The 18,195-nt window shown below is 35.9% G+C and overlaps 1 protein-coding gene across 1 annotated transcript in view; it reads right to left on the minus strand.

Annotated features, from left to right (window-relative positions):
* Nucleotides 1–18,195, minus strand: part of REV3L (REV3 like, DNA directed polymerase zeta catalytic subunit) — a 177,139-nt gene that overhangs the window by 46,816 nt on the left and 112,128 nt on the right. Inside the window, exons 12-16 of the mRNA XM_004702008.3 lie at nucleotides 16,458–16,597; nucleotides 11,418–15,582; nucleotides 6,685–7,586; nucleotides 4,945–5,027; nucleotides 3,661–3,786 (exon numbers count right to left, since the gene is read on the minus strand). Of these exons, the coding sequence (XP_004702065.1) occupies nucleotides 3,661–3,786; nucleotides 4,945–5,027; nucleotides 6,685–7,586; nucleotides 11,418–15,582; nucleotides 16,458–16,597 (5,416 nt within the window). The remainder of the gene's footprint in view (nucleotides 1–3,660; nucleotides 3,787–4,944; nucleotides 5,028–6,684; nucleotides 7,587–11,417; nucleotides 15,583–16,457; nucleotides 16,598–18,195) is intronic.

Here is an 18,195-nt window from a genome sequence, read left to right on the forward strand (position 1 = left end):
TGGACAAAACTTCACCATCCATTCATTGAGGACTGATGACATAAAACTATGTGACATTCACAAAGGCAGTGCACAATGAAATACTCTGTAGCCTTTGGACCTATCAAAGAGTGAGGTAGATCTGTATTCTAATGTGGAATGATGTCCAGAACATCTGTATACGTGGAAGCTCAAATACACAACTCACTCCCATCAACTCACAGCACAGCCCTACAGGACCGAGTAGAATTGTCCTTTTGGGTTTCCAAAACTGTAAACTCTTTAGAAGAGTAAAAAGCCTAGTCTTTCTCCTACAGAGCAGATGGTGGTGGTTTTGAACCACTGACTTTGCAGTCAGCAGTCCAGTGAGTAACCACTATGCTCCTAAGTGCAACCAGTGAGAGTACAAAACATAAGTGCACACATAGAAAGTATATGCAAAGATATGTAAAAGAAAAGAACTGATGATACAGATTATGTGAAAGGAGACTGTGATATGGGAGGGGAAATTAATATAAATTTGGAAATTTTTACCATGTACATATAACAGTAAACATGCAACAAATGTACGTAAAACACACATTAATGTCAAAATATAAATATTAATCATCCACATGTAAGACATAAGAACTTTTAATTTTTTTAAGGAAAGAACTTGCAGTTTTAAAATATATACTCTTCAGAGTAATCTTAAAAAAAAAGAGTAAGCATGATTTAGTAAACAAACAAAATCTGTCCTACCAAACAAAACTAAACACAACAGTTTAAAGAGAATAAACACTCTTGATATGACTGAACCATGGAATTATATGATAAATGAATTATGTGCCAATAAAACTGAAAAAAAAAAAAAGAATGAACTTGTGGAGAAATTACAGAGAATACTATGAACACAACTTAAAGTTGAAAGAGTACTGCACATTAACACTACTACTTACTAGAGGCAAATTTCACATTCAGATTGTGACTTTCTAATTCTTGCTAAAGGAGCCCTGACGGCACAGAGGTTAAAATGTTTGGCTGTTAGTAGAAAGGTTGGCAGTTTACACCCACCTGGGGTGAGAGAAATGGCTGTGTGTTTCTGTAAATATAGTGTTAGAAATCCTATGGGTATGTTCTATTCCAGCTTGTAAGGATAAGATGAGTCAGAATCAACTTAACAGGAATAGGTTCATCCTCTGGCAAATGCATGAGTGCTTTTAGGGAATTCCCTCCCCGCACCCCCAGCAAACAAATTAAATAAACAGATGTAGAGAGATTTACTGAGTGTAACCAGACAAGAAGGTTGTGCAAAAGCAGGCAAGGAATTGAACCCTATTTTCTGTAGGGGCACCTTGGATGGTGCAAACAGTTAACCAAATATATACTCTTCAGAATAATCATTAAAAAAAGGAATAAGCATGAGTTATTTAGTAAACAAACACAAGCCAAAAGATGGACAGTTCAAGATGGTTATAGCAAAAGACTGGACAAAACTTCACCATCCATTCATTGAGGACTGATGACATAAAACTATGTGACATTCACAAAGGCAGTGCACAATGAAATACTCTGTAGCCTTAGGAACTGTCAAAGAGTGAGGTAGATCTGTATTCTACCCAGAGATACAAGGTGACCTGCTTCTGAAAGGCCTATGGATCAGTTCTACTTTTATACACGCCACATAAAATCTCCTGCAGCGAGTGACTGTATGTAGAATGGAGACAGATTACCCTAGTGTAATGGGAAATAGAGCACAACACTGTTCTGGTCACAATTTACTTGGTGGAAAAGGAGCAATGCAAATTTTTTGCGGGGGGGAGGGTGTCAATGACCACTAGGTGGCTGGAATGCTCCTTGAGATGCAGAAAACTTGAATCAGAAGGAAGAAATTATTAGCAACCAGCCAGATGTGAGTCACTTTAAAAGAGGTTCTAAAGATTTTGAAAGGGACCCACATAATATAAATAGCAAAACCAAACCAAACCTACTGCTGTACAGTCAATTCTGACCCATCCAAAGCAACCCTACAGGGCAAAGGCGAACATAAATTAAAAATGTGCAAGAGAATGTTTTAAAAATATGATTTAAAAAAGTGATTATCATTTCAAATTTAGGGCAAATAATGAGAAAAGATTTTATTTTTTCATAGTCTATGCTAATTCAATCCTTAGAAAAGTTTAAAAGAACTTACCTAACCCCCTCAAAATCAAAGAATCATTTAAAACTAAAGGCAAAGATAAAAAACACGTGTATAAACTAGTGTTGTTCAATAGAAATGAGAGCCATGTTTACAATTTTAAAAATATTAGCACAACTTAAAATTTGAACCTTTTTATACTAAAAAGGTAAAAAGAAATAAGTGTGTATTTAATTTAACTTAATGTTTCTCAATTGTCCTCTCAATATATAATCAATTTACCATATATACTTATGTTTTCAGCACATTTTTAATGCAGTTTTTATGGAAAAATTAGGTGCCTTGGCTGATATTCAGATTGGCTTATACTTGAGTATATATGGTAAAACAATCATAATATTTTACATTATTTTTTCCTAAAGATCTCCGAAATCAGTATGGATTTTAGAGTTACAACACATCTTCATATAGAAGCTAAATTTTCTATTAAGACCCCTGATCTCTATTTAGCTTTCACAAAATCTGCATTTGAAAAAAATAAAAAACTACACACCTATATTGGTTTTTAAATCTAAATTAATAAAAAATTTCAATTCAATTAAAAATTCAGTACCTCAATTGCATATATCATTTTAAGTTCTTAATAGCCATACTGCAGTTCATTATTGAATATCCCAGATAAAAACAACAAAGATATACTCTGAATTCCAAAGTACTGCCAGTTAGCTATGTGCTTTTTTACTGTATTTTCTGCAACATAGATCAATTTGTCCTGACTTAGCCACACATTCTCTTCAGACTGTGGTTTATGCACAGTTCTTCAAGATAGCTTCCTATGGCATATGGCCTGTGGTGTAAGGCAAGTGGGCTATCTAGGAATTATGTGAGTGAATGGAGTTTTCATCTGTTGTAGCACACTCTAATATAATGAGCCAACCAAACAGAAAACACAAGTAAATATCACATTTGGGGAAATAGAATTTACGCCATATTCAAGTTATGATGAACTAACTGCACTTATGTGCTTTTTTGGGGGGGTGGGGGGTGAGGTGGAATACATTTTATCATAATATATGCTACATACAATGTTTCACTGAGCAATTTACTGATGTTATCATTCTCAATCCACACCCTAAAGACAGATACAGATTATATCTATAAATATACCAATCATAATGAAAACTAAAAAGAAAAATGAGATACAGTATTTGATTTACATTAGAACCAACTTAAGGCAAAGTTGCTGGAATAGAATCTCATCATAAAATAGGATTTTTTTGTATGTACACTTTCCAACAGTTAAAAAATGTTTTCTAATTTTAGCTTCTAAACACAGAATTTCAGTTCTAAGATGGTAAAGGTTGTGAGATAAAGCAATCTCAGCAACTGTCAGCTGTTTAAAAGTCTCTTAAAGGACAGACAGCAGTAGGAGTAATATGAAGAAAATGGAAATTCACAAATAGAATTCCATACATTTTCCTTTATTAAAAACGTCCATGCTTGTTTTACAGGATGAAGCATAATAGTTAAGCACACACTACACATGTCCTTCTCATCGTTACCTCATGTAAAGCTTTTGCCTCCTGTAAATTTTGTACGCTGACTTTGAAACCATAGGTAGTGTTTAAAGATGGCCCATCAATTTGCGAAGTTTCTTTCTTTGGGGTGTTTACTGCTGCAAACTGATTCTATTAAAAGAAACACACAGCCAGAAAAAAATAAGTAAGCAATTGGATTAGTTTTTCCAATTTGGACAATATGCTCTATTTATTTAGTCAGAAGCATTAAGCTAGTATCATCTCTCTGATTCTAAGACGAAACCATCTACTCATCTCTGAGTTTATAAACCCAAAATAATAAAATAATAGTTTTGTAGAAAGGAACATTTACACCACATGGACTCTTATTTTGATCTTTCTTGGCTATATGCGGATCATGTACTCAATAGATTTGCAACTACTTTTACCAGCATTTACAAAAATACAAAATTTTGGATCTGTATTCTATCACAACCCGACATGTGGTTTGAAAGATGAGTTAATAAATAATGGCAAACAATCATCAAGGGTTTGAAAAGTGTAGAAATTCTTTCACTAAAATTTTTTTCTGACTTTGAAATGTATTCTCTATTCCCAAGTATTGATTTATGTTCACAATACAGATATTTGCTTTTAATACATGTGTAATACAATATTATTTATCAATAAAATATTTATTTTTAGTATTCATAGTCTCAAAATAAATACTAACTACACATACTTCATACAGTGAATAATATTAATAAAAAGTAGTCAATATGGAAGTGACTTCTATCATCATCATCCATGTGTTCAAGGATACTTTGTTTAATGTAACCACACGCTTTGAAACTTTTAAATTATTTGTATTATTTGAATAGACATTTCAGAAATTCAGTACTAAATGCTGCTTCCTTTTACTACTTAGTTAAAAAAAATCAGTAATGCTATATTTGAGAAAAACTAATAAACCAAGACAAAGGATATATTTTTGGTGGGATCAAAAATCACTTACTTGAGCTCTGCTGTCATTGGATTGTTCTGATTTTGCCAGTAATCAGTTAATGTATTTGTATCCTCATAATCCACATTTTGGCTATCATATTCACTTTCTCTGTAACATTTGTATTTACATATAAGAATCTTTTAGATCCCAACAACAACAAAAAAAACCTAAAAAAAAATTAGGCAATTTCTTGTTGTCTCAACGATATGTAAATAAATGATGCAAAAATATTAAAAATGTTTTAATTGAGTTCGTTTATCGAACTGCAGTCTACGAGTAAGAATGGATCTTCCACTGATCTTAAATACAACGAGCAGAGTTACCTTTGCTGGTGTGGTTAAGAGCACTCTTCTCAGAGTGTCAGTATTGGTTTCTCTCTTAGGGTTCAATTTCTGGGCTTTCGAGTCTGGAAAAAGAAATCTTACATTTAACAAGTAAATCAAAATGGATTGATTTTATTGATTATTAATTTTAAAATGCTTTTGGTTGTGCCAAATATTATTTGTACTTTTCTCTAAATTCTCTGAAGACACTGTAATTTAAGCATGAAACGAATTCAAACCTTTAATCACCACCAAAATAACTTTAAACTTAAAACAAAATTTAAATTTAAGTATGCTTAGGTTTTAAAGACTGCGATTTGTTCTCAGTAGTTATCTTAGGGCAATAAAACAATTCATTTTATCACTTGCCTATCAAGTATTTATGGCTTTGAGGAAAAACCACCAGAGACTAGAAGGAAAACCAGACATAGCAAATACATATAAAAAAATAAAAATTTAACCGGGTTTTAAGTTCAACAAAGGGAAATTTAGTTAAGAGTTTAAAAAATCTACTCAGGGAGATTAAAACAGCTTTCGTGAACTAAAATCTAAAGAGAGCAGCAATTAACTGAGATTTGGGTGGGATTTACCTTGACTATTATGCAGGAGAAGTAGAAAGTAAGAGTAAGAAGGCAGAAACCCAGGTCAGAGATACCTTGTCCTAAGGCTATGGCAGAGGTGGGATGAAGCAGGTACAGTAAGGTCATTCAGGAGATAAAAAGTTACAGGACTTCATAAAAGATTGGAAACTGCAGGGTGGGCAATGAGCGGGGAATTAAACACGAATATCCTTTGTTTCTAGCTTGTGTAACTAAGTGGCTTAAAAGATAGGGGTACTTACTCCTCACTTAAGAAAATCCGAGCGAGAGGCGCTAAGATTGGGTTCTTTGTGTCGTATGCATGGCTGTGGTTGTGCATGTCTTAGAGTAAAGATATATGCAGTGAGATAAATAGTTTTAAAAATACAAAGCTGGAGGTGACTTTCAGCACTCAACTAGAAATGTCAAAATAGGCAACTCGATACAGTGGTCTGTAGCTTAAAAGAGAATTCTCGGCTAGGGATAATTAATTTATGAATTATCTACAATAATCCTGAGAATAGGAACTGGATAACTTAGGTAGAGGGTGTAAAGTAAAAAAGTGAAGGCAGCTTAAGGCCAGGCTGACGTACACCCCAACATTTTATGTCTTAATTGAGAATAAGATATTCTTTCAAAGAAATAGAGGAGAGAGGTGCAGGAAATCACAGGGAGAGATGCTCTAAGAAGGAAGGTATAACCAGTAGGATTGAAAAGCACCAGTGATTTTTAACTACAAAGTTACTGGAAATCTTTACTAGAGTCAAATGCTTGTGAGGTAAGGAAATGCAGTTGTTTAGCTAGAAAATCTACTAAGAAATCTGGCCTTAGGAAAGGAGAAAAAAAAAGTGGAAAGAGGCGAGATAAAAAATTTTGATTCTACTTTTAAAGATGAGAAGGGCTTGAGTATGTTTAAAATCCAATGAGAAAAATCAAGTTGAGAAAGCAAATATAAAGTTCTGAGAGGGCTCCTCTATTTTGCCCAGAAGGTAAAAAGACACCAAGGGAAGTAACATAAATAAGTACATTTTATAGCAAAAAGCTCAAACAAAGCCTTATATAAATAATAATAAACTCATTTGCCCGGATTCCCATTACATATTGCAGTGCCGTTTGCATTAACTTTGAAGAATAAGGAAATCCCCCTTATTTGTACACTTACCTGTTGATAAAGGGGTAAGACCAGCTGCTTCAGGATGCTTCTCCCGACGTTTTCTCTGTATAACTGGTGTGCTATGAAGGCAGAGTGATTCATTTTTCCCAGTTCGTGTCCTAATATTAATGGGAGATAACACAAAAGGTTCCCTGGGCTTGCTGTAGGGGCTTTTCTGTGTACAATCTTTTATTGGCTTTAAGAAGTTCTCAACAGTCAAGGTACATAGCTCCTCTATTGGTGATGATGCTCTATCGTCTCCATTTAATGCTTTGGACTCTGGGGATATTGGTTCTTGCCAAGGGGGGATAGGAGAGTCAGGAGAACTATAACTAACATAAAAGTCCTCATCTTCATCTTTCTCACTATCATTTCCAGAAGCAACTGGTGGCAGCATCCGACTTTCACTTGCAGTTCTACCACATTCTATGGTTGCTTGTAAAGCAATCGGAGAATTATCAACATCTTCCTTGGTATATGCTGTAGTGGGGAGTATATGTGGTGCTATATCCATTTTTGGAGGCACTACAGGTTCATCAGCTGGGCTAACTGAAGAGTCGAAGTTCTCAGCAGATTTTACAACTCCAGTTGGCTCAGTTTTAGGCAGTTTCTTGGAACGTTCATATTCTTCTTTGGCTAAAAGCCATGCTTGAACCAACTGTCGACTTGGGGCACATTTGCAAGGCATAATGACAATTTTTTTATCTTCAGCCATTTTCTGGTTACAACTTGACCCTTTCCTGACAACTGTTTGGCCATTGCGAAAAGGTGACCCTGGTCTTGGATTTTGAGTCATCGCCGAGAATGCTGTTTTCCACAGACGAAGTCCTTCCAAGGAAAAGTCTCCCTCAAACTCAGCCAGATCATTTGGAAGTCGAGTTTCTACCTTGAGTCGTTTTCCGCCAATCTCCCTACAAACAACATATTTTAGAACTCTTTTGTATCAAAGAACAATTACCAAAGTATTTGCTCCTTATCAGAGCTATTTTTATTCTCTTTTGAAGTATTAACATTCATCATCTCTTTCTCTCTCCAATCCCCATCTAATGCAGGTATACTCTATCTGTAATCCCAATAGGCTTTTCCTAATAAGTAGATGACTACCAGATAAATTTCCTTTGGAAGGTATCCACAATACCAGAGGCAAAAAGTGATTGTGTTTTGCTTTAATGGCAAGCATGAAGCCTTCTTTCTTTCAACAAGGCACAGACTCATCAAATGCTTTTCTTCTAGTTACAGTAAATTTTCCACTGTTACCACACATGGATTTTAAAAAAAGCAATTGATTATTTGAACTATTATATCTGGATTTTGTCAATAGTGTTTTTACATTTGTCTAGTATGTGTAAGTAGCTTATCAAGGCCAGTCAGTTCAAACATACAAGACTTTACACCTTCCAAATTCCCTTAGACATTAAAAAGACATGCACAATTGAGTAAATGACAATTCTTTTTCTTCTTTACATGGCAAGATTAAACACCAACATAAGGAGTAAAACTAATGATTGATCAACCAATCAATCAATCAATCAATCAAGAGTGCATACCTTAAATGCTAGTGATATGTGTGTGTGTGTGTGTGTATGGGAGAAATCACTAATTACAGAGAGAGCCTGGTTTAGTTTTCAATAGTTATAAATATTGAACTGTACTTCTTCCTCATAACATCTGCAAGGGCTTGAAAATTCATTAAAAAAAAAAGAATTGTCCCTACAAATTCTTAAAAGCTCTTTGTATACAACAATAATGAAGATCTTAGCAAATATCTTAGTCATTCTCTTGAAATATTAACCTGATTTAAGTTTTCTAAACTGGAGCTGAAGAAGAGACAACAGGGTGACAGTTTCTTGTCTTCTTTACCTGGCACGATTTTTGTACCCAACTAGTTAACACCACCATCAATAGCTAGTACACTCAGTGTACCCATGCCAGTCGCATTATAAGAGAAATTCGAAAGAGAATTACTTCTGTTGAAGGAGTACACATACCATGTGACCCTAGACAGCTCTAATGCTAATGATAAAGACTATAAAGAATTCAAAAATGAAAATCAAAGACAGGATGGTAAATTCAGTTTTCTTGAATTCTGTCAGCAATAGAGTAATTGCTAAAACTGGAAAAAAAAATTATCAGAAATCCAGGTTTTCAGTGATCTGATTCTAGAGCTACAGGAAAAAACTCCAAAATATTAAAAATGCTTTGTGAACAAGATTTTAAACGTGTCATTATCTGTAATGGAAAGTCTTTCTGAAAACTGCACTAAAACACATTAGAGTATTATGCAGTCATAGTCATTAAAATGATACTTCAATAAACTTAAAAATTTGGAAAATGCTTATGTTAGGTAAGTCCAAATACAGTATTGTGGTTATAGTCAGATTACATGTCAAAAACTACAACAAAAGGCACACATTAAAAAAAAACTGTAAGGAAACATATCAAAATATTCTTAGTGGTTATCACGAGGCAGTGAAATGTTGTAATTTTAATTTTTCATATTTAAATTGTCCATATTGAACTTTTTCCTAAAAAGTGTATATTCAAGAGCACATCAAATATTTCATTGACAATAGTAAATGTTTTTGTCTTCAAAGTTAACCAACTCATTCCCGCCAAGTCAATTCCAACTCATAACGACTGTCTAACAGGGGTCCTCAAACTTTTTAAACAGGGGGCCAGCTTACTGTCCCTCAGACCCGTTGGAGGGCTGGACTATAGTTTAAAAAAAACTATGAACAAATTCCTATGCACACTGCATATATCTTATTTTGAAGTTAAAAAACAAACGAGGCAAAAACACCTGGCAGACTGGATAAATGTCCTCGGCAGGCCGCAGTTTGAGGACGCCTAGTCTAGAACAAGGGAGAACTTGCCACTTGTGGTTTTCCGTGACTACAACTTTTTTTTTTTTAACCGTTTTACTGGGGGCTCATATGACTCTTATCACAATCCATACATCAATTGTGAAAGCACATTTGTACGTTCATTGCCCTCATCATTCTCAAAACATTTGCTTTCCACCCAAGCCCCTGGCATCAGCTCATTTTACCCTTCCCTCCCTGCTCCTCCCTCCCTTATGAACCCTTGATAATTTACAAATTATTATTTTGTCATATCTTGCCCTGTCCAATGTCTCCCTTTACCCACTTTTCTGTTGTCTGTCCCCCAGGGAGGAGGTTATATGTAGATCCTTGTAATCTGTTCCCCCTTTCCAACCCACCCTCCCAACACCCTCTCAGTACTGCCACTCACACCACTGGTCCTGAAGGGATCATCTGCCCTGGATTCCCTGTGTTTCCAGTTTCTATCAGTACCAGTGCATATCCTCTGGTCTAGCCAGATTTGTAAGGCAGAATTGGGATGATAGTGGGGGGGGAGGGGAGGGAGGAAGCATTGTTGTTACATCACACCATATTGAATTTTTATATAGACTAGTTGTTCAAAGAAAACTGTTAGCAGCAGGGCAAGTGTCAAAGTTTGACAATAAACAGTAAACTAACATTGACACATTTTTGGTAACTGAAAATTAATATGCTTATACAAAGTTGAGGTAGGAAAAGTAACTCAATTAAAAAACTTAGACATTCATATATTTTTGGAGAATAGGGAAAGTTAAAGAACCATGTAGAAAATTAAAACTGTCTATTGAGAACGAAGTACATGCTTCTGCCCTTTACTTCAAGTTCTTAAAGGAGGAAATGTCAATCTGCTTGCTTTTTAAAAGCCTGTCATTCACTGTATCTTTGTAACTCAAGTCAGGAACATGCTGTTGAACAGCAGCACACACAAGCAGTGGGGCCTCTTGCCTTAATTGGCTCTTCCTATTTCAATCCATCACATACACAAAAAGCAGGGCCTGCCTTAACAGTCACAGCCTTCCTCCTCGGCTCTGACTGGATGGTAAAGTGAGCTGTGTCTCCCTGCAACTGGTTAAGCAAATGGGATCATAGTCTTTCACAGCCACAAGGGACATGACCAAGAACCATCACTCACACCTCCTGGATTAATCAGGTTTTATTAGTTATGTTCTACTACCTTGCTGAATGGAGGTGGTATAAAGTATCCACCTAACTCCTATAAATAAATGAGTCAATGATTCCTCTTTTGCTACTGGCATCTGTTTGGCTATCTATTTGATTATTTCCTTGAAATATTTTTAAAAGAAAGAAGGCATAATGGTAACCAAATTCTATCCCTGGATCTCTAAGACTGTGTTAACTAACAATCTCAGCAACACGAAAGTAAAGTGGTATACAATAGGACCAACTTAAATAATCTTCATTTACAGATGTATCAGAAGGGGACTTAGAAATACGTATGCCTATTTTCAAATACTTTAAAATATTTAGTTCCTTTAAAAAAATCATAAAAGCTGATCAGTTAAAAAATTGATACTATTTTAAAATGGTAATTGCAATACTTTCAAAGTTATCATAGCACTGTTCTTAGTTTTGCGTCATATTACAGTAAGCCTCTGACATCTCTACTACTTAATGGAGAAAGTTAAATAATAATAATTAGTCCAAGTTCAACACTCATAAACTTAAATTTCAGGTAGTTTGTGAATTTTCTTAGTCTAGAATGAAACATAGTTTTCACAATGGCATACATATGAATCCAGTACCACAGCCAGAAAACAAAGTCAGGAACCAAATGCAGTTATACACTTAACAATTATTCAACTGAGCGCGCGCATGTGTGTGTGTGTGTGTGTGTGTGTGTGTGTGTGTTTATTTGTTTACCTGGGCTTTTCCGGAACATCAGAAGGATTACTGCAAAATGGTTCCTGGTAAATAGTTTCTGAAAGATCATGATCCAATAAAGTTGCCATAATTTCTTCTCTACTTGGTGGGGACATAAGTGGCTTCAGAATGTGAGCAGTTCGAGGGGTGATGCTCCCATTTTTAGATTGTGAGGGAGAGCTGGTAGATCGTGGTGAACTATCAGGAGTTGGTGTCAATATATCATTGTTTCTGGAAACATACAATTCTAAGTCTTCAGAGGCCGCATCCACAAGTTCACCATCAGGGGAGGAGAGGATTGTAGTAAAAGAGGTACTGACTGCGTCAAGCGACTGTCCCAGGTCTTTTCTGTTGTGACCTTGAATCCAGTCTGAATTGCTCTGCTGTGGAAGGCTGAAGAATACTTCTTTGCTTAGGGAACTCCTATTCAATCGGGATTTTTCATTTAGACAGTCCTCTGCCTGCTGGACACAGAAAGCATCCATTATTGAATTAGACCGAGCTGTTAGAGGATGGAAACTATTTTTCCATTGGTTATGGCGATGATTTTCATTGCTATCCATGGATGACTTCTCAAAAAGTTCAGGACTGAGAGTAGCAGGTCGAATCCATGAGGCTGGGTCTGAGGCATGATGCTTGCTGTCATCACACTTCTGGTTATCATGACTTAAAAATTCACTTTTTTCTAAAGTTTGTCCTGGGAAAAGATCCTGAACTGCATCACTTAGGAACTTCTGAGGTAAATTCTGATCAGCTGGGACAAACTGACTTCCAGAATAAAAACCACAAAATCCAGCTTGTCCTATTGCATTAATATCAAAATTGTAATTATGTTCAGGAGACAAGCTATCTTCAAGTGAATAACAACTTTCAAAGCCTGGGTCGGAAAAAAAGATGGGGCTGTCATCTGATAAGGAGTTATCCAACTGCCCAGAGTTCTGTAAACTTACAGAGTCCACTTTTAGAAGTCTGGGGGTTTTTTCTTTCGGTTTTGCACTTCTGGGAGTTCGTGGTTTTCTTGGCGAAGTCACTGACCGGGTTCTTTTAGTTGCTTTGTTATGCTCAAGGGAACCAGGAACATTTGTATTTGGTTGATGTTTATTAGACAGTGAGTCTTGTACATTTGCATTTTGTGCTTTCTGCTGTCTTTTTTGTAACAATTCTTTCAAAACAGCTAGTCCAGACTGTCCTTCACCAAATGCTGAAGTTGTTGACATGTTTCGATTTTTATACTGAGAAAGTGCTTTGGTTTGTGAAATTGCTTCAGACAATGGCCTTTGTTTTACTTTTTCAGGTTTGAAATTTGACATATCTAAAATAAACCCCCTGTGGTTTTGCTCCCATACTTTTTGTTTGATGGGACTTCTCAAGGAGGTTACAAAGGAACTGCTAGGCATTTGGCGTTCCTCGGAGGCTGCATTTCCAGAACAAGTTTCACTGGGTTTTGACTGCTCTGTTGTGCACACCATCTGCTGCTGACTGTCTTTGCAGTGCAAAAAGTTAGGTGTATACGGCTGGTCCAGCTTTGATTCTAGAGAATTACGATATTCATTTAATTTTCCAATAGATGACAAATAGTTTTTTTGTATATTTGCACTCTCTTCTGTCTTTGGGGACATTATACCAGAAGATATCTGTGTATTCTGTGCTACCTGAGACAAATGGTTAGAAAGGTCAAATATATTTTTCTGAATCAAAGTTGATTCCTTTAAAGCAAACAGATTATTTTGATTATGAGGTCTTGGAATATTAGCTTTTGATATCCCAGACCCTACAGAACCACAAACAACTGATGGATGCAAATCATCTCGTGAACTGGGGAATGGCTGCAAATCTGCAGGCTTCTTGCTTTCTAAGAAAGAAGAAAAACAGCCAGGTAAGATCTGCTGGGCACTGGTTTCTGTGGGAAGTGGAGCAGGAAGGGGGCGATTTACGGCAGAGCCTGATAGTGGTGCATCTTTTTGCTTAAAAAGTAGTTGAGAACCTCCAGGACTACTGGCGACCTCAGACACACTCGGCTGCTTCAGTACAAATGTAACTTCAGCACTAGACTGAGATAGAATTTTCTCATCCTTAAGGTTAATGTGCTTCCTTACAACACCTTTCTCATTTGATTTTTGTTTCTGCTTTGCTCTTGGTTTCTTTTTACCATCATCTGTGAGTTTACTTGTCTGATTTCGTTTGTTCTTTTTCTTAGCAACTACAGAGGGGTTAACAAGCTTTGTTTTTGATTTCTTAACCTGTGCCCTTGATCGACTATTTTTTCCGATGCGGGAGCTGACAGTCTTACTATTATATGCATTAGGACCCTTAAGCATTAGGACTGCTTCTTTTTCTGCAGCAGCGATAATTTCTTCAGCTCTGGGGTCAGTGGGAGACCAGCAGCGAGGTGGAGAAGAATTTATGGGACTTGTGCTTCTCTCAGAAAGAAAACCTAGCTTAGACATAACATCACTGTAATTCAAGTCACAGTCTTCGGTTTCAGCATTGTAAGATGGCGAGGGAGGCGAAAGAACAGCATGCGACCTTTTTTTCCTGAAAGATAAAGTTCTTTTAAATTTTTCACTATTTGTCCTTTGTTGCTTACCAGTTTTTTTCTTAGCAGACTTATGTTTTGATTTTCTCCTGTGACTTTTCTTTGGTGTTAGTGGATAAATGGGATATTTGGTGGCAGGGGAGTCAGGAACTTTGGGCCAAAAATCCTTCAAAGGTGCAAGTTTTTTATATAGTTCCATTTTTTCCTCTGTTAATATTACTTGTTTCTCTTTAGAGTCTATTTTTCCTAGTTTCACAAGCATATTTTTTCTCCCTCTAAATCTATTAATGATAATATACTTTATGATGACCGGGGGCAGTTTTTTTGACATTTTTCTTCGTTTTCGAGATTTGAGAGATCCATCTAAACTTTCACCAATGTCCATGGGATGAGGTAGGCTAATTTTTGAGTTGTGTGTTACAAAACTTGATTCACTGTCTTCGGTCTCGTAATTTACTTTGCGTTTGGCTCGAAGAGTATATTTATTTCCATATAGTCCAAAGGACTGCTCACTTTCTAAGGTTCCATCTGCAAAGTGACAGTCTATAAAAGTGTCAGTAGGTGCTTTATTTTCAAAAGAACAATGGGTGGCTTTGATTAAATCACTGCCCAATACATTGTCCTTCTCAGTACTACTATTACAAGGATTATTTTGAATACGATTATCTTTTGTGGCTCCAATCTCACTAGTTTTGGTAGATGTCTCCTGATGACCTATGCGTTTCTTCTTACTTAACTTTAACCGGGACTGTTTATTGCCAGGCTGTAGTTTATATGTGACAGGAGACAGTTTCTGTGGTCTACTGAGACAATTAGAAAGAACAACACTGGGAAAAAACATATAATGTGCTGCTTGCTGGCTGAGGCTTGGTTTTTCTGCTTTATGTTCTTGAAATTCTTCATATCTAATTTTAAGTTTATTTAGGCCACTTTCATCAGCGATACTATCAAGAGAATGCACCATAGTTCTATTCTCCCCTGAGCATGATAGCAGTTCGCAATTTTCAGTCAATGATGAAGGGAATAAAGTATTTAGAGCTGTGCTGTTACATTTTTCATTTCCTTCAGATGCTAATTTATTTTTTGAGTGAGTTAAATCAGAAAAGTTGAAGGAATTTTTACTCAATGTATTTTCACTATTATGACGATTCATATTCATGAAAGGGGTATCCTTTTCGATCTTTCTAATGTTTGTATACTTTCTACTTGGTATTTGTCTAGTAACAGATGGAATATCTTCTTCATAATCAAATATACTACTACCACAGGAAGATACTGGGAAGACATCTTTTTTACTACTTTCTTTGTGTGAGTTTTCGGAACGAACAGTACTGTTTACAGATCCAGGGTATTTTATAGAGTAAGTGCTTTCATTTGTCAGAGAAGCAACTGAATGATCTAGACCTTTGTCTCTGTTGCTTGGCTGTGAAAGGTCTTCAATGATATCTTCCTTCTTTAAAACATGAGAAGAAAGGGCACTTCTGTGTTCACACGGGAAGGTAATCTTAGCAGAAGATGGAGGCTCCAACGTAGCAGCATCTTTGTGGAAGATGGAAGGTTTGACTGATAGCTTGCTTGTTGCGATGACAGAAGAATGGGTTCTAGAATTTTCGTTGTTCAGTGGATTGTCTGAAATGGAGAGAAAAAAATTTTTTATTCCCTTAAAAATTGTTGCCCCCCAAACCAAGATACTATTAACATGAAATTATATAAAATTAAATCTGTATGCTTAAAATGGTTAATTTAATAAGAGATCACTCCTATCATTAAGATAATTCCACTAAGTATTCAAGTTAGTTGCATTTGATTATTGTATTTTAATCACATAATACTTTGATTAGAAATAGACCCAATTGATAACCAGTACCTTTAGAGAATAAGGTAAAAATACTGTCTATAAAAATTGTTCTTAAAAGAATTTATTTGCATTATCATTTCAAATAGTATAAGTTTTAAACTTTTTTCTACGAAGATGATATATAAGTTGAAGACTAAATATTAAGTAAGCTGAACATAGATTTTTATAGTCCCTTAATACCATTTAAATATTAACATGATTAACTGGTTAAAGTTTAGGACGTTTGAAATTAGTGATTAACAAATGTCACCTTCTTGGAGGAGTGCCTGGGTAGTGCAAATGATTAATAGGTTCAGCTGTGAACCGAAGGTTGGAAGTTTGAGTCTACCTAGGGGAGACTCAGAAGAAAACACTGGTGATCTACTTCTGAAAATCAGCCATTGAAAATCCTATGAAACAGTTCTTTGTGGACACACGTGGTGTTGCCACGAGTCAGAATCGACTTGCTGGCATTAAAAAAAAAAATCCTTAGAAATGAGAAAAAATCATGAATTTACATTCTTCTAAAAGAAGATATCGGGAGACAGAACAAACATAACAGTCCTGCTATAATCTCACTTAGTCTGCTATATTGGAAATGTGTCTACAGTGACAAAAAAATATGTATTTTAAGTTTCTAATACTCAAATTAGACTTGTTTACTTACCATTATTTTCATCTGCAGTTCCATCTAACTGAGGTATAGAAAGATTGGCTAAAAATAAACTGTTATCACTCCATTCCATTTCTTCTTCTGAAGAGGACTCTTCTTCGGTTGAGCTTCTATGGGTATTTCTACACAGTGATCTGAAATATTAAGACTCAATGGTGAGAATGATCATTAGAAAAAAGCATCTCAGACTTAAATAATATGCCAAGTTTGGCAATATAATAATAAAACTGAATTTTAAAAGATCTAAAAACTGTACTTTAAAAAAGATTTGTCTGCTTTTTTAACCCAATGTACTATACTACTTGAAAAAAATTGCTGAAAATTGACTTTATGGAAGCTCATTCTGTTCAATCAACAAAAATAAGCCCCCCCCCCACAGCTTAGATGACATATAGATATATAATCTTCTTACCCACTAAAAGGTTCAACAGTATTGTTAATACCACTGTCATGGATTCAAACAGTCACTTCAATAGAAAGTAGTAACTCTGAAATACAACTAGAATGTTACTACTATATGCTCCCAGTCAAATTAAAATAGATTTTAAAGTGTTAAAATTATCCTACTATCTAGCAGCAAACACCCTCTTCAATTATAAGAAACTACAGCAGTCAAAAATTCTCAAAATAGACGCAACAAGAACAAGAATGGGTGGGAAGCTGAGGTGGAGAAGCCTCACATCACTCCTATTGTGTTGTTCTATATATACTCAAGATTATCAATCACGTTCTTCCTGATTTTGCACACCTCTCCCCCTATTAACATATCCTTAGATACACACAGCTGGAATGAAACTGGTAATTTCTAAAAGCGTTACTTTCTGGCACAGTTCAAGTAGTTTCCATAAACAAAAGATCACCATATTCTGAAGTACACAAAAATCAGAGAGTAGGATAAGTGGCATTTAGGGTTGAATAAAGGGAAAATGACAGGGCTCTGGGGGGCTAGGAAATAGTACAGGTGCTGAGTCAATCTGGAAGTGGCTACAAATTAGAACTGTGAGGTTCAGACACGCGTTGTCTTTAAACATTGTTTCATAATGGTTTACTACCCCCTCCCCACCAATTTTTAAAAAATAAGTCATATCAACTGTATCATGCACATTTGTATATATGTTGCCATCATCATTTCCAAAACATTTGCCTTCTACTTGAGCCCTTGGTTTCAGCTCATTTTCCCCTCCCTCCCCCTCTCTTTTCCACCCTCCCAAATCCTTGATAAATTTTAAATTATTTTGTTTTTCTCTTAAAAAAAAATCATTTTATTGGGGGCTCATACAACTCTTATCACAATCTATACATCCACCCACTGTGTCAAGCACATTTGTACATATGTTGCCATCATCATTCTCAAAACATTTGCTTTCTACTTGAGCTCTTGGTATCAGCTCACATTTTCCTCAACCTCCCCGTCCCTCTCCCTCATGAACCTTTGATAATTTATAAATTATTATTATTTTGTCATGTCTTACACTGTCTGACGTCTCCCTTCGCCTACTTTTCTGTTGTCCTTCCCCCAGGGAAGGGCTGATATGTAGATCCTTGCACCCTTTCTACCCTACCTTCCCTCTACCCTCCCAGTAACGCTACTCTCACTACTGGTCCTGTGGAGTTCAACTGGCCTGGATACCCTGTGTTTCAAGTACCTATCTGTACCAGTGTACATCCTCTGGTCTAGCCAGATTTGTAAGGTAGAATTGGGATCATGATAGTCGGGAAGAGGAAGCATTAA

The sequence above is a fragment of the Echinops telfairi genome, unplaced genomic scaffold, assembly GCF_000313985.2.
Source record: "Echinops telfairi isolate 266 unplaced genomic scaffold, ASM31398v2 ScPeMD7_3533;HRSCAF=4204_0, whole genome shotgun sequence".
NCBI classification, from domain to species: Eukaryota; Metazoa; Chordata; class Mammalia; order Afrosoricida; family Tenrecidae; genus Echinops; species Echinops telfairi.